Below are 12,067 nucleotides of genomic sequence, written 5' to 3'. Positions count from 1 at the left end.
CACGGACATATGACTTTGAAACCCCCCGCCCACCTCCTACGCATTGCTCATAAATATGCTAAATTCCTCTTGATATGCAAATTATTGTGTCAAGGCGCTCTTCTTCTCCCTCCAACTCAGCTTAAATATACACTCCAAGCTTGGTGGCGTTTCATTCATCACCTGAGGATGGCTGCTTGCGTTGTGGCCGAAACGTCGTGAGAATTATTTTATTGGTTTATTTTTATTATTTTATTATTTCCCTTCTACGTGTCTTTACCGAAAGAACCAAGAAGATGACCGATGTTTTGCGGGTCTGCACTGGGTGAGAGTTACGTGTTAACTGAGTCTCTCATACGGTAAACCCTTTGGGAAAGCGTCATGCACGCTAGCCATACGCGTCTCAGCCGTACAGGTTCTTTCAAGTCGCGATTGCCCGTTCGACCTCCGAATTTCATTCGGTTTCCGGGGCAAAAAATGTTCGGGAATATCGTTCGAACACCGATTTGTTCGAGTTCCGGTGCGTTCGATCTCCAAGGTGCTACTGTATTGCTGTACAAAGTGAACCATGACCAGAAGTTATCTGCGCGTCGCGCAGTAGCGCTTCTCTGCGAAGGACAACACATGGTTCCCGTCGGCCACCACTTTCTCTGTGCCGTTCCCGACCTGGGATAGCACAGCATTAATTCTGGTGTTGCTGGCATCCGTTTCCAACACAAAGGGCAGAGATAAATCCGGGTAGCCGAGGGGTCGTGTGTGTAGGCAATCTTCAGCCCATATTGGCACTTTCTGCCTCACTGTTTCATTATTGCTAATAGAATAGTATTCTATTATTTATTATATTTTCTTTCTACGTGACTTTACCGAAAGAACCAAAGAGTAATTCCTGCAGTCACGAAAGCTTCAAATCAAGTTTGTTTTATTATTATTTCTATGACGTGGTGGTCAATCCAGTTTTACAACTTTCCCAAGACAACTTCTTGGTTCTTTCGGTAAAGGCACGTAGAATGGAAATAATAAAATAATAAAAATAAAACATTATAAAATAATTCTCACGACGTTTCGGCCACAAAGCAAGCAGCCGTCCTCAGGTGAAGAACAGGTCTGTCATTCAGACACTGTCTTTCCGACATACCTGTTCTTCACCTGAGGACGGCTGCTTGCGTTGTGGCCGAAACGTCGTGAGAATTATTTTATTAAGTTTTATTTTTATTATTTTATTATTTCCATTCTACGTGACTTTACCGAAAGAACCAAGAAGAGGAATCCCTGCAGTCACGAAAGCTTTAAATCGAAATTTCCCAAGACAAGCTTGTGAATAATTAACCTCCAGATGTCTTTTGTTTGGGCGAGGCAAGGGGGGGGGGTGCTCCTTTGGCCTTTGTTGTCTCGAGGGAGGAGACACACTTCTACATTTTCTGTAACGATTGAGAACCAATGGGGTGCAAGGCTGCAGTGAAGGTTAATAACCACCGCTCAAAAGTGTTTACCGAAGTTTAAAGTCCGTTGCACGTTAGCCATCCTTGCCTGTTGCGTCGCCCACACGTCCAGCAGATCGGCAAAGGTCGGGAAAAGGTGTTCCTTTAAAATCTGGTTTGACGTCTCCTCCGCCATTGGGTGACATGTTGGCGAGATGTTAACTACCTCGTCTGGCATACAGGATGTCGTGGGTTCAATACCAGCTCTGACACGGGCTGCTATATATTTGAACTTTGCACGCGTCTCTCTCACTGTGATTCACGTGGATTTTCTCCGGGTCCTCTGGTTTCCCCCCGTCCCGCCCCCGAGACATTTAGAATCAACATCACCAAGCGTTTAGAGAGCATGTGGCTACTGCTATAAGTATCCACGTGATGATAGGCCGCTTCGTTGAGGTATCATTTGTGATGGCCAAGTCGCTTCTAAAAAGAGCTACGTGGCTCAGTGGTGGGCCTTACCTGGTAAAATAAAACAAAGAGTCTATGTAGTTTTCACTTCAAGTGTATCTGTTCTCAGAGCCAAAAATATTGCCTCCACGTTGTGTACCTTCACAGTCGTACAGACGCGCTCGTGCTTTCGAACGGCCGATGTATCGCGCGGCAATTTCTCTCGGTCAGCTTCTCGAGTGTTTAATCTCCACTCTAAGAGACCTGCCCCCTCTGTGTAGTACACATCCTCCACCCACGCCACCAAAATTAACAGTCGAGGACTCGCTCTCACTCGACATGCTCGCTTTGGAGCCTCCTCCTTCACACTTCCCACGTAGACCTCAACATCCGTTCCCAAAGCAGAAACTCGGCCACCCGTGTGCCACCTTCACCCCAGCCGCGTCTCACAGCCGGGGCTTTCTTCCCGTTCCTGCTTCACGATCGAGAGGGGAGCTGAAAAATCCTCCCCCCCAAGTTCTACCTTCACCCCTGGCCACGTTTCGACGCTGGCGATCTCTCCGTGCTCCCGCTTCACGATCGGTAGGGAGGCAGTAGGATCTTCACCGTCGCATTCCACCTTGACCCCTGACCACGTCTCAAAGCCGGCGATCCCTCCGCGCTCCCGCTTCATGTTTGATAGGGAGGCGGAAGGATCTTCACCGTCGCATTCTACCTTGACCCCTGGCAATGTCTCGAAGCTGAAGGTCTCTCCGTGTTCTGATGTTAGCGATGCCGAGGGGGTTGCCGAGTCGGTTGCCATGAGACCCTCCCTCCCGAGGCTCGCCACGACATCCCCAGCGGCAGTCCCACCCTTGTGGAGCCCGGCCCTCCCGCGGGCGCAGCGGCGGAGGAGGGAGGGACGGGCCGGCGGCGTCGACGTGCTGGAGCCCGCGCGGGCCTGCCGGCACGCCCGGAGGCCCCCCGCCTCGGAGGCCTTCCCGCGCGTGGGGCACGTGAGGGACCTCCCGCCCGCGTGCGTCTTCTTGTGTACGTGGAGGGTGCCCAAGTGCGTGAACGATCTGTCGCACACGTCGCACGTGTACGGTCTCTCGCCCGTGTGGGTGCGCTTGTGGATGCCCAGGGTGCCCGACTGGGTGAAGGACTTGCCGCACGTGGTGCACTCGTAGGGTCTCTCGCCCGTGTGGGTCCTCTCATGTGGGACGAGAACCTTCAACAGGGTAAATCGCTTCCCGCACACCGAGCACACATAGGGCTTCTCGCCCGTGTGGGTCCTCTTGTGGTTGATGAGAGCCGTCGACTGGCTGTATGCCTTGCCGCACGTGGCGCACTTGTACGGCTTCTCGCCCGTGTGGACCCGAGTGTGGGTGACGAGGTTGGCCGAGCGCACGAACGCTTTTCCGCACACGGTGCACACGTATGGCTTCTCGTTAGTGTGGATCCTCTGGTGTTTGAGGAGGTGGTGCGACTGAGTGAAGTCCACCCCGCAGACGTTGCAGTGGTAGGGCCTCTCGCCCGCGCGGATTCTCTTGTCCGGTGAGACGTCTCTTGGCGGTGGGACGATCGACTTCCTGCGTCGCGCTCGATTGATGTGCGTGGTCTGATGGGAGCAGTAGTCTTCCGAATTTGCAAAAACTTCATCGCACACCCAGCACTTGTGGAGCATCTCGTCAGCGTGGCTCCTCTGGTGGCCGATCAGAGTGGCCGCTTTGTCCGTGCTGTACGGGCAGTGGGGGCACTGGTACAGCACGGGCTCGGTCCGACCCCTGTGCTGCTTCATGTGGTCCTCCAGGGCAGGCAGGCTGACCACCACCCAGTTGCAGACCGGGCAGTAGATCTTCATCTCTCCTCCCTCGTTCATCGTTCCCGTCCTGGAACTGGGGCAAAGAGTGAGGCACACAAAGAAAAAATAATCTCCCCCACCCCGCCCCTGGAAGTATCGCAAACAAGGCGTGCAAATGTAAAACAAAGGCAGTGGTCGACGCTGTGTCACATCGTGCTTTCAGATGCTGCAGCTGCTTATGGCGGACGTTTGGAACGCTCTTCCTCTCTGGTATGAGGAAGCCACTGGGAGCTACGATGCAATTTTAAATCATCATCTAGATCAGGGGTGGGGAAACTTTTTTCTGCCAAGGGCCATTTGGATATTTATAACATCATTCGCGGGCCATACAAAATCATCAACTTAAAAATTTGCCTGTTATATTTGGTCAAACATTTAATTAGCTCACCCCTAATGTGATGGCTGGAACTGCTTCTCTTTAGCGAGGCGTGGTGATGTTAGCTGGTATCGATGATGTTGCTGCTACTCGCAACTGCTTTTCCAGGTTTATTGAATTTCGAGTCCTGCGTGTGGTTGCCTTGGCAGGGCCAGCAGACCAAATGATTTCGCGGGCCTTATACAGCCCACGGGCCGGACGTTCCCCACCCCTGATCTAGATTGAAAAACTTAATTGTTTAGAACTGCTGCTTGTTGTTGTGTTGTCCTTCCCCCGCACCTCCGACTAGCGTAGTTGACAACTGCTCTGTTGCTATTTTTGCTGCCTCACCCAATCTTGATAAATCGAACTTAAACAATAATTTCCATTTCGGGACTTGCTTACCTGTTGTTCTACTTTGCACTCCTATCGTGTGTTTGTGTGTATCGTGTGTTTGTGTGTATCGTGTGTTTGCCGTTGTAAATCGCTGACTCCCCATGCCCATACTGGACATCTGTGGAAAAGAGATGAATAGCTCATCGGATTCCTCCTCCTGCAGTCTAAATAAACATTCTGATTCTGACTGAGATGACTGGCAGATGCACCACCTGTGCCCTCTACTGTGCAAACTTGGTGCGTTTTAGTCGCCCGGCGCTCTGCTCGTTGTTGCGTCGCTCCTCTGCCCTGCATTGTTGCTGGAGGGCGACTGCCTCCAACTGCCCAGTAGCAGCGTCCTTCACGAGCCTCCTCCTCCACAGAGGCCGATCTTGACACCACTGGTGCCAGTCATCGGCAAGTCCACTCAGCTCCACATCCTCCTGTACCACATCACTCCATCTCTTCTCTAGCCCGTACCGCGCCCGTTTAGCCCTCCTCTATCGGGCCAAACAGAAGCTGCTTGGGCGTGCGGTGGCTGGGCATGCGGGCTACATGACCCAGAGAAAGTGGTAGCCTTGGAGGAGCTCGCCAAAGACAGGGACCGTGTCCAGATCTTTCAAGTATTTGTGAGCTCCTCATACTGCGACTCAGCCTGCAGGTTAAAGCCACCATGGATTGTAGGCAGGGCCGGCCTGCAATTTTCAAACCGGCGCAGAAATCTCTCATGGTCTCTCTACTCGCGATTTCGCCCTCGCGATGTCTCCCACTCACGATCTCCCCCTTACGATCTCCCTCTCATAATCTCCCACTCACGATCTCCCTCTCACGATCTCCCACTCACAATCCCCCACTCACAATCTCCCACTCACAATCTCCCACTCACAATCTCCCTCTCACAATCTCCCACTCACAATCTCCCACTCACAATCTCCCACTCACAATCTCCCACTCACAATCTCCCACTCACAATCTCCCTCTCACAATCTCCCACTCACAATCTCCCTCTCACAATCTCCCTCTCACAATCTCCCTCTCTCTCACGGTCTCTCTCCCTCTCTCTCACAGTCTCTCACGATCACTCACAATCTGCCCCACCTCCCACGGTCTCCCCCCCCCCCCACGGCCTCTCTACCCCCACGGTCTCTCTCCCACGGCCTCTCACCCACGGCCTCTCACCCCACGGTCTCTCACCCACGGCCTCTCACCCCACGGTCTCTCACCCACGGCCTCTCACCCCACGGTCTCTCTCACACAGTCTCCCCCACGGTCTCTCCCCCACGGCCTCTCACCCCACAGTCTCCGGGTCTCTCTTCGCCCTCTGCTCCCTCTCCGTCGGCTTCCTTCCGTCGCGTGCGAGTGACGTTGGCGCGAGCAAAACGGGACCAAGCAAGGCCGGCGTGACGTCACGGCCGTTGGGGGGGAGATGACGTCACGACCGATAGATGACGAAGGGACGTGACGTCTTGACCTTTGGGGGGGGGGGCGTATAAACATGACGTTACGACCGGTGGTGTGGGGAGGGGCGAATGGACGTGACGTCAAAATCGGTTGGCGGTTGCACGAAGAGACATGAGGTCACGAGCAATAGTGATCCAAGTTGCAAACAGGACCCTGCGGGGTGGGCTGGTAGGAATAATACTTAGTACCGGTACAGGGATATCGACCGGGTATAGAGGAGTTCAAGAAAAAATTACTGTATTCTAGTGTAACGTTAATGAAAAGTGTTTGTTTTGACAAGAAACGCTGTGAGATTTAAAGACTCGTAGTCTTTCATTTCCAAACGATCACATCTGAGATTAATTGACCTTAGATGGGGAAACTCGAATGCATTTACTAGTATAAAGGTGAAATAAAATAGAGGGAATAAACGGCACCTTGGTGCATTTTATGTCGTCTACATAGAGTTGAATAGACGAGCGTTTGGCATATTCATATAACAGTACTACATTGAGCAGTGTTTGTTTGGCACTTCGAGTTTTTATTCGCGCGCACGACATGGATACCGAAAACAACCACGACTTTGAAGACCCCAATGGTTGTCTGGACGCCCACGTTGAAAAGATGCTTGCTGAAACAGAGACCGCATTTGCTGCTGGAACCCTTTACAAACTCGCAGTGAAAAGCGTCGTTTCCATGGACCCAGAACCAACCGCAGTTGGTGCTGCTATAACGGTAGCATCGCCACCAAACATGCAGCCAGCAGCTAAATAATCAAAGATTGCAGCACAAGTAGAAATACTTGCGTGTGAATACGATGTAGTGAACACGACAGAGATGTAGTGAACACGGCAGAGATGTGGTGAACACGGCAGAGATGTGGTGAACACGGCAGAGATGTGGTGAACACGGCAGAGATGTAGTGAACACGGCAGATGTAGTGAACACAGCAGATGTAGTGAACACAACAGATGTAGTGAACACGGCAGAGATGTAGTGAACACGGCAGAGATGTGAACACGACAGAGATGTAGTGAACACGGCAGAGATGTGGTGAACACGACAGAGATGTGGTGAACACGGCAGAGATGTAGTGAACACGACAGAGATGTAGAGATGATAGTGAACACGACAGAGATATAGTGAACACGACAGAGATGTAGAGATGATAGTGAACACGGCAGAGATGTAGTGAACACAGCAGATGTAGTGAACACGGCAGAGATGTGGTGAACACGGCAGAGATGTGGTGAACACGACAGAGATGTGGTGAACACGGCAGAGATGTGGTGAACACGGTAGAACTATAAGCGAGTGAATAGCAGCAGCGACGAGGCCTCTCGCTGCCTCTGCTCTGCCGCTGCCGGGCTGCAGATTCAGCCGAGTCAGGCACCACTGCCAATATGCACAACAACAACAATAAACGTGCTGCGTTTCATCTCTGTGTTAATAAGCCTCCCGCACTAGGCCTCGCGAAGCCTGCCGCACTAGGCCTCGCGCCGTGCTTTTCGTGCACAAATAAGGCGATTAAATGTATCTCGTCTCTGTGTTAATAAATGTTTCTTGTCTCTGTGTTAAAAAAACGTGCTGCGTTTCAGTAAAGTAATTTTTTTTTAAATAAACGTGCTGCGTTTCATCTCTGTGTTAATAAGCCTGCCGCACTAGGCCTCGCGAAGCCTGCTGCACTAGGCCTCACGCCGTGCTTTTCGTGCACAAATAAGGCGATTAAATGTATCTCGTCTCTGTGTTAATAAATGTTTCTTGTCTCTGTGTTATAAAAACGTGCTGCGTTTCAGTAATGTATTTTTTTTTAAATAAACGTGCTGCGTTTCATCTCTGTGTTAATAAGCCTGCCGCACTAGGCCTCGCGAAGCCTGCCGCACTAGGCCTCGCGCCGTGCTTTTCGTGCACAAATAAGGCGATTAAATGTATCTCGTCTCTGTGTTAATAAATGTTTCTTGTCTCTGTGTTAAAAAAACGTGCTGCGTTTCAGTAAAGTATTTTATTAAATACACGTGCTGCGTTTCAGTAAAGTAATTTTGTAGCGAAGTTTAAAGTTTTGCCGTGATGCGCCGGAAGCGATGGCCATCTTGTTTAATTCACAGATCGCAGGGGGAGCGGGCGGCCATCTTGTCGGACAGGGTCATGCCAAGTGTTTGCAGTTGGGGGCAATGTTGATACACGGACGGACGGACAAACGTGGACGGACGGACAAACGCGGACGGGCGGACGGACGGACAAACGCGGACGGACGGACGGACGGACACATTAATCTATTGGTGGTCTGGTCCACTTCGTTCCTACCAGTATAAACTGCAACTTGAATCACTACCTGTGAGATCTTCACTCAAAACTGCTCTAGAAGAATTGTATACCCCTAGCTGCCACTGCTATTCAGAATGGCCTGAAATCAAATTCATCGTTCTGGATGACTTCTGCAAAGTATGATCTTGAGTTTTGATTATAGTGTGTTGATCTTTAAAGGTGTAGTGAAATATTTTGATTCTGCTACTGATACTCCTGCTATTATGGAGTGACTCATGCTGCCAGCTATGGCTGCAAAGTTTGGTTGTACATGTTATGTATATCGTTTTTATTAAATTTGAATGACAGTTCCTATGATCACTGTTACTTTTTTTATAGCTTTATTTTGGTGATTTTGAAAACGTTTTGGTTTAGCCATGTTTGTTTGTTGTAGTACAGAGTTGGTCTGATAACTTTAATCTACATTGTCTTATGGTTATTACTGTTTGACTTGCATCCCACTGGGATTTTTGCACACAGCGTTGAAATACGGTGTTTTTTCTGGAAGAATTAGCTGTTTTTTCCTGGATTTTTCTGTTGCGTGTAGTCACTTTAAGATGTTTCTTGTTCATGTTTTTGTTTTGTTGCGGTTGCACCCGAGTCAAGAGCCGCATGGCTCACAGGGTTATACCTAATAAATGAAACTGAAACGAACAGACGTGACGTCAGGACTGGTAGGGTGAGGGCACGAGTTGTGACGTCACGACAGGTGGGGGACGAAGTTACGTGACGTCTTGACCGGTGGGGCGAAGGGACGTGACGTCACGGGCAACAAAGAGCGTGAGACGTGACGTCGTGCGATACGGTGGACATTCTTTGGGTCTTTCGGTAACGTCACGTAGATATGGCTCTTCTGAACAAAAGAATGATGGGGACGTGGGAGCGGGAAGCTGTAAGCCTCAGGCTACTTTGGGCTCGCCTTCCCATCAACCAGAGGCGAGGAGTGGTGGTCATGGTTACTTATGCCCCCACCGAAGACGAACATCTGTGGAGGGATGCAGGCAAGGCTGATCAGTCAGATGTTTTTTGTTTGTTGCGGTTGCACCCGATTCAAGAGCGGAATGGTTTACAGGGCTATACCTAATAAATGAACTTGAACTTGAGCCTTCTATGACCTCCTGTCACAGGTGCTGGCTAAAGTGGCCCCTCGGGATATTCATCTTGTTGGGTGACTTCAATGCCCGAGTTGGTCATGATGCTAGCACCTGGTCTGGAGTGATTGGAAGACATGGGCCAGATCAGCTCAATAACAATGGTAGGAGGCTGTTCGATTTTTGTGCAGCCCATGGACTTGTAATTACCAACACGCTGTTACAGCATCGGCACATCCACACATCATGGATGCATGCCGGGTCCAAGCAAGAACATCTGCTGGACTACATAGTGACGGAACAGTGGATGCGGGCTCATGTCTTTGACACCAGGACCTACTGTGGAGCTGATCTGCCCACTGACCATAGACTTGTCATCTGTAAGATGCGCCTGCCATTCTTCCACTCCGGTGGTGGGTGTACACCCAGAATCCCATTCAAACCCATAGTGGCATGGTCTCAGCTAGCTGAGACCATGCTGGGGTTGGCATCGTCCCCCACTCCTGATATCGAGGGGTAATGGGCAAGGTTTAGGACTGTGGCTCATGCAGCTGCAATGGCTGCTTTGGGTACATGGCTGACAGAGGAGGTGTTCAGGATGGCTGAGAAAAAGTGACAGGCCCATTCTCATCGTCTACAGCATCCCACGTCAGAGAATGAGGCTTACCGCAACCTTCGCTCGGAGGTTCAGAGAGCCATGAGGCACTGCAAGGATGGTTGGTGGTCGTGGATTGCTGAGGAGATGGAGTCAGCCTCAATGGCCCGTGATCACAAAACGCTCTTTAATTCCATCAAAAACGTAACCTGCAGCGCCACACCTATTGCCATCATTAGGGGAAAGAACGGTGATCCAATCTCCGACTCCCAGGAACAGGTTTACAGATTTGCTGAGCATTTCTGTGAGGTCCTGGGGGAGGGGAAATCCCTCATCCTGGAAAACATCATGGGAAAAAGTGGGGATGAGCCTGCTGAGGCTGTGGTGCCTCAAATATGTAAAGAAGTCACCCCCTGTGAGTGGCTGGCTGAGGTGCCATCTGTTGAGGAAGTACTGAAGGCGATCCAGAGCCTGAGACCAGGAAAGGCACCGGGCAGAGACGATCTCCAAAGCAAAATGCTGAGCGAGGGTGGCGTTTGTGCACAGACTGCCCTACATGACATCATAACAACAGTCTGGACCACTGGACGGGTTCTGCAAGATTGGAAGGATGCCCTGGTGGTCCCCCTCTTTAAGAAGGGGGACCACACAGACTGTAACAACTACAAGGGCATCTCACTCCTCAGTGTGCCGGGAAAGGTCCTGGCAAGGATTATTCAACATCGCCTTGCCAGGCCTGCTGAGGAGATGCTTGCGTAGCCCCAATGTGGTTTCAGGAAAGGGCGGCCCTGCACAGATGCCATATTTTCTGTATGTCTGCTACAGCAGAGGTGTAAGGAATTACCACTAGACCTACATCTCTGCTTTATTGACCTGGTCAAGGCCTATGATACCATCAGTAGGCCTGGGCTCTGGGTTGTTCTTCATGCTGTCGGAGTCCCTGACCCTCTGCTCATATCATTAAGGACCTTCATGATGGTGAGCGGGCCCGGGTAAAACTACGTGGCCAGGAGTCGGAGCAATTCCCTGTACACCTTGGGGTGCGACAGGGATGTCCCCTGGCTCCCACATTATTTAACATCTATTTCGACCACGTAGTTCGTGAAGCCTTCAATAGCTGTACCAGAGGAATTTTCATCTGGTACAGATACAATGGGAGGCTGATCGATGCCTGGGTGTGGTCAAGGGATGGCTCCCTATTGCTCAACTATGTTACGTATGCCGATGATCTGGTAATTTCTGCTCACTCAGAGGAGGAGTTGGAGGCGCTGCTGCTGAACCTGGAGCATGCCATTAAGAGGTTGGGCCTTACCATCAGTCCCACCAAAACGAAGCACCTGCCGGGGTATTTTGTACCATCGGACACTCCACCCCCACAACTCCCAATTCGTGATGGGGCAGTAGTGGAGAGAGTGGAGAGTTTCCAATACCTGGTCAGTGTGCTCATGACCGGCTCTGGTTTGACAGCAGATGTCTCACTCCGAATCAGTCGAGCGGCATAATCTTTTCATCGGTTGCCTAACGCTGTGTGGAAGCTACCTGGTCTGTCACTCCGCACGAAGCTTCAGGTCTTCTTGGCGACGGTCATTCCCTACCTTCTCTACGCTTGCAAAACTTGGACCCCCCTAATGGAACATTTAGACTGGCCTGCCTCCATTCTGGGCTTAACCAGGCTGGATTTTGTGAGGAGCTCACAAATCTTTGAAAAATATGGACAAAATCCCATCGGTGAGCTCCGGCAGGCAGGACTGCGTTGGCTGGGTCATAAAGCCCACATTCCTAAACAGCTTTTGTTTATAATTACGCATGAACTTAGGAAGGAACCACTCAGAATCGTCTGTGTTAAGCAACTTTAACATCTAAAAACACTCTAATTTGCTAACACACTTATGATCGGAATTGCCACAACAGTACTCCTGTAGATATCATACTCATCGATCTGTACAATTAAAATGTCCGTAGTTACGTTGTTAAATTGAGCAATAGAACAATAGGCTAACTCGTAATAGTAACGTGACAATACACGACAATAGGAAAGCCCTTAAAAATGACAATATTCATATGGCACCGTGCTAAAGAAACATGTGTCCAATGGCAAAAGGGGGCATCAATGAATTCATTAGTACAATTGTAGTGACTAACTCGGAGACAGTAAGACTTGGAGGCACTTCTTTATTTAACAAGCGCCACCGGGATAACACACTATTTAATAAGGCCGTC

At 50.5% G+C, this 12,067-nt stretch overlaps 1 protein-coding gene across 1 annotated transcript; it reads right to left on the bottom strand.

The window, feature by feature from the left end:
* Nucleotides 1-1,131: 1,131 nt before the first annotated feature.
* On the bottom strand, nucleotides 1,132-5,816 carry LOC144948300 (uncharacterized). Its single transcript, XM_078877732.1, has 2 exons — nucleotides 5,710-5,816; nucleotides 1,132-3,721 (listed from the first exon to the last, which is right to left on the bottom strand). The coding sequence occupies exon 2, from the start codon at nucleotides 3,703-3,705 to the stop codon at nucleotides 2,275-2,277; it is 1,431 nt and encodes a 476-aa protein (XP_078733858.1). The 5' UTR covers nucleotides 3,706-3,721; nucleotides 5,710-5,816; the 3' UTR covers nucleotides 1,132-2,274.
* Nucleotides 5,817-12,067: the final 6,251 nt, after the last annotated feature.

The sequence above is a fragment of the Lampetra fluviatilis genome, chromosome 48, assembly GCF_964198595.1.
Source record: "Lampetra fluviatilis chromosome 48, kcLamFluv1.1, whole genome shotgun sequence".
NCBI classification, from domain to species: domain Eukaryota; kingdom Metazoa; phylum Chordata; class Hyperoartia; order Petromyzontiformes; family Petromyzontidae; genus Lampetra; species Lampetra fluviatilis.
The sequence above is the reverse complement of the archived record's forward strand: the minus strand, read 5'-3'. Positions and strand labels throughout refer to the sequence as shown.